The following is a 4498-nucleotide window of genomic DNA, read 5'->3' on the forward strand; positions in this document are numbered from 1 at the left end:
CGCGGAGTAGTCTCAATAACAGGCTCACAAAACAGGCACACGTACAGAAACGAAAACGAACAATGATTACTGGCGTCAATGTACAGCGGAATCACATGCACAACAGAAATACGCGAAGACGCTAGGTACTCGCGAACTCGCGGACACACGCACTTACAATAAACTCGCGCATTCGTGCACGAGGGCTTTGCGACACATTCGCGGGGACGATCTCCGGGCGGCTCGATACGCAACTCACGACACTTCCGGTAGCCCACGGCAGATTCCTGTGGGAACCCTCGCACTTGGGGACGGACGCCGGCAACCAAAGACTACGAAACCCGCGTCATCAAAAGGGCGCACGCGACGAGGCTCGAACACAAAAATGGCGTTGCCGTTCGCAGAGTGCGAATGGAATCCGCGACCCGCCCGTGGCTTTACAGAGATTTGATACAGAGGGTCACCTCACCGGCACGATCTCCTCGACGTCGGCGTAGATTCCGGGCCGGCAGCTTCTCGTCCTCTCTATCGGTCTCGCTCGCTCTCTCTCGGGCGTCCGTTCGACCGCTCGCTCGCAACGCTCGTACGCAAAAGCGGCGTAGATCGCGTTCGATACGCGATCGATGCCTGCACCCCCAGCCCGGGGGTGCGCAACACAGCGGCGCAGACGGTCGCGACCAATCACGGCGCCGCAAGGGTCCCGCCGTGGCACGGGCATAGATGGCGAATTTTCCTACGGGCGCCTCGCGTCCTCGCGAGGCCGCTCTATTTCCTGGATGTGGCGGCGTCGTGGCATTTGGAAGGGCGCGTCCTTCGCCCATCGATCCGGGACAATTGGATCCTCTTGTTCCGGCAGCTCTCGGCGATGGCCCCGGGCCCTGGGAAAATCGCCGGCCGTGTCGCCCTTCGCGGGCTCCAGATCCGCCGCCCGCCTTCCCCGCCACGCTCCTGGCAGCTTTCGCAAATCCTTGCACGCGGTCACGCTCTCCGTTCGTGCGCGCTCCGTCGCCTGATCGCCACATGCCCGGTGCGTGCCCCCTTAGCTCCGACGCCAGGTCGCCTGCACTCCAAGTCATCTCCCGCGCCGGTGGCCTCGAATCTTCGCCGTCGATGCTCCTTGCGTCCGGTGAGGCATCGTACATGCAAGAGGTTCCAACTAATTAGTAAAATTTTCGCGATCTACTCTTGGGCCTCCCGGAGATCTCGGTCTCGCTCAAAATGACGCGGCTGTCGGCCCGGCAAAAGAGCGCGAACCCGCGCCTTGTGACGGCGCCGGGACGCTGCTCCGCTGCAGCGGGCTGCAACGTCACAATACATTTAACATATTTTATATAAATATAAATAATGAATAAACTTTTAAACAAATTGTTCATTTTGTCCAGATTTTGACGACGCACCCTATATGTATATGTGTACATATATATATATACATATATGTATATATACATATATATACATGTATATACATATATATGTACACATATACATATAGAGTGCGTCGTCAAAATCTGGACAAAATGAACAATTTGTTTAAAAGTTTATTCATTATTTATGTTTATATAAAATATGTTCAATATCTGTATATATCTGTATATATATATCTGTATATATACATATATAGGGGAGAGTTGCCGAATACGTACCACTTAAGATATTTTTGGTTATATTTCACATTAATTGATACTATTTAGAATGCAAACAAACATTGGAAATTGTAGCTTGATGTTCAAGGCATCAAATATTACATGTTAAATCTTTCACTAATTGCAAATTAATTTGTTCTAAGCTTTTTTATAACATGCTGTTAAAAGCACGATTCAGTAAACCGGTCGCCTAAATCGTACCTGTGAGTTTTATTAACAGTATCTCCTTCTAAACTATTGAATTTATGAATGAAAATAATTAAAAACACAAGATTGATAAAAGAATCTTGAATTAATATCTACTTTAATTGTGATTTATCAAAGAATATAGCTGTTTTGCTTACACAACTCGATGACGGTTTTTTCCTCTATACAGACTTGCTATAGAACAACTTCGATCGTATTAAAATAAATATAATGTTAATTCTGTCATGTGATCTAAAGATAAAGATACATTTTTTACGACAAGGATGGGAATACAAGGCTGGCGAAAGTAAAAGTCTACTTGGAATGATTTGCGTATAATTTTCAACTAAACTGCATGCGGACTCACACTCGTATCCAATCAACAAACGAAAAACAATTAACTCGGCACGTGCCCGAATACATCACACATTACGCACATGGCGTAGGAATACATAACCACGCATGCGCACGCGCACAGCCGTCTCACACGTCCGAAACATGACAAGCTCTCTCTCACTCTCTCTCTCTCTCTCAAGCTACAACATTCCCGCCGCTTGAATGCTTTATTTTTACACGTACCAGTTTTAACGCCAAGCATAGATCTTGATAGCGATCTTTCGCCAAAGCTTTTGTACAAATGTCGGCACATTGTAACGTGGTAGGGACATAATCAACGGTTATTTCCCCTTCTTCGATTTTCTCGCGAATGTAATGGTGTCGAATGTCAATGTGTTTCGTGCGTTTGTGATACACGGGGTTTTTCATTAGATGAATTGCTGACTGGTTATCGACTCGAAGGACAGTTGCACCCTCACATGGACATCCTATGTCATTCAGGAGCTTTCGAAGCCAAGTTGCTTCTTTCGCAGCTGCCGCTGCAGCCACGTATTCAGCCTCCGTTGTACTTAAAGTGACGGATTTCTGACGCTGCGATGACCAAGTTACAGGTCCTTCCGCAAACTCGAAAACGTAACCGGTAGTAGATCGTCGCGTTTCCAGATCCCCGCGTAATCGGCATCGGAGTAGCCGACTAATTTTGATCCATTCCCGCCGCTTCGATACTCTAAACCAAAATCCAATGTACCCGCCAGATACTTAAAGATTCGCTTTACCGCGGCCCAGTGATTCTCATCGAATTTACTTGAATAGCGACTAACCAGGTTCACGGCGAACGCCAGATCCGGTCGCGAAACGACAACCAAAAACATGAGAGACCCCACTGCCTCTCTGTAAGGAACATCGATTTTCGTTTCATTCTCTTCGGTCATCGGTCTTAAACTAGTGTGAGGATCCACCGGTACACTGACAGGGTGGGCGTCGCTCATGCCGAACTTATCTATGATGCTTTTGGCGTACGCTCTTTGATGCACTCGCATTACTTTTCTAACTCTATCCCTCACGATTTGCAGGCCTACGAACGCGGAAGAATCACCTCGAGTTATTTCGAAAGAATTTGCCAATGCTTCGAGCATAGAATTGATAGCAGTACGTGACTTCGACGCGACCAAACCGTCGTCTACAAACAACGCTAAATATATCTCTACATTATCCTTGAAGTTGACCGCGAATATACATTTATCTGCCTCGCCTGGCATTAGATCGTAGTCTCGCAGGAACTTTGTGAACTTTACGTTCCAACAACGTGCCGCCTGCTTCACACCATACAGTGACTTATGCAATTTACACATCACTTCACTTCTGTCTTCACTGATGCACAGACCGTCTGGTATCTCGAGGAACAACTCCTCTTTCAGTTCGCCGTGAAGGAACGCCGTCTTGATGTCGAACTGTGCCAGCTCAAGATCCTTCTGAGCCACCATCGCTAGGAAAACTCTTAGCGAATCGTACCGGATGACGGGTGCGAAGGTCTCGGTGTAATCCAGTCCCTCCTTTTGTTGAAATCCCCTGGCCACCAGTCTCGCCTTGTACCTTTTGATTCGTCCAGACTCGTCACGTTGAACTTTGAAGACCCACTTTGACGTGATCAGTTTCTTACCGCTTTCTTTGGGAACAATTGACCAGGTTCTGTTCGCCTCGTGCGACGCCAGTTCTTCGGAAATTGCTCGCGACCAATTCTCCGAGTCTGATCCGCTTATCGCTTCTTCGTACGACATAGGTGTGTATTGTGTGAAGTTGACCGCGTACCTGGTTGGCTTTCGAATGACGCTTCGGTCTCTCAACGCATATTGAGTGCTATCAGATTCGCCGATATCATTTGGTGCCGGTGACTGCCTTCCTGCTGCCATGTTGTTTCCGTCGTCCTCTGGTATGTTCGGCTCCGGGTTCGGGACTTCGTCGAGGATCCATCTCGCCTCGTCGCTGTCGTCGCTCTCAGATTCTCGTTCCCGATCTTCCTCATCGAATGTCACATGTCGCACTACTGTCACAGACCTTTTCTCTTCATCAAAAAGTCTGTAGTTAGGTGAGTCGCCTTGATACCCCACCAGGATCATACGCTTCGCCTTGGGATCCAGTTTCTTTCTCATTAGTGTAGGCACATGTGCGTATGCAACCGATCCGAAAACTCGCACATGTGACAGGTCAGGTTTTTTGTTGTTCCATAGCTCGAACGGTGTGACCCTTGGCTTCTTGCTGGATGGAGTACAAAATGTAGACTGCCGTGTTTACGGCCTCTGCCCACAACATCTTCGGCAAGTTTTTGTTCCGCAGCATCGAGCGGGCACTTTCCA

The 4498-nt window shown here is 48.2% G+C and overlaps 1 protein-coding gene across 1 annotated transcript in view; it reads right to left on the minus strand.

Annotated features, from left to right (window-relative positions):
* The window catches only part of LOC105449817, a 14364-nt gene extending 13243 nt beyond the window's left edge, over window positions 1-1121 (minus strand). The window contains exon 1 of the mRNA XM_011689198.1: window positions 717-1121. Coding sequence (XP_011687500.1) covers window positions 717-1121 — 405 coding nt within the window. The remainder of the gene's footprint in view (window positions 1-716) is intronic.
* Between the last annotated feature and the right edge of the window lie 3377 nt (window positions 1122-4498).

The sequence above is a fragment of the Wasmannia auropunctata genome, unplaced genomic scaffold, assembly GCF_000956235.1.
Source record: "Wasmannia auropunctata unplaced genomic scaffold, wasmannia.A_1.0 LD336074.1, whole genome shotgun sequence".
In the NCBI taxonomy this organism is placed as follows: domain Eukaryota; kingdom Metazoa; phylum Arthropoda; class Insecta; order Hymenoptera; family Formicidae; genus Wasmannia; species Wasmannia auropunctata.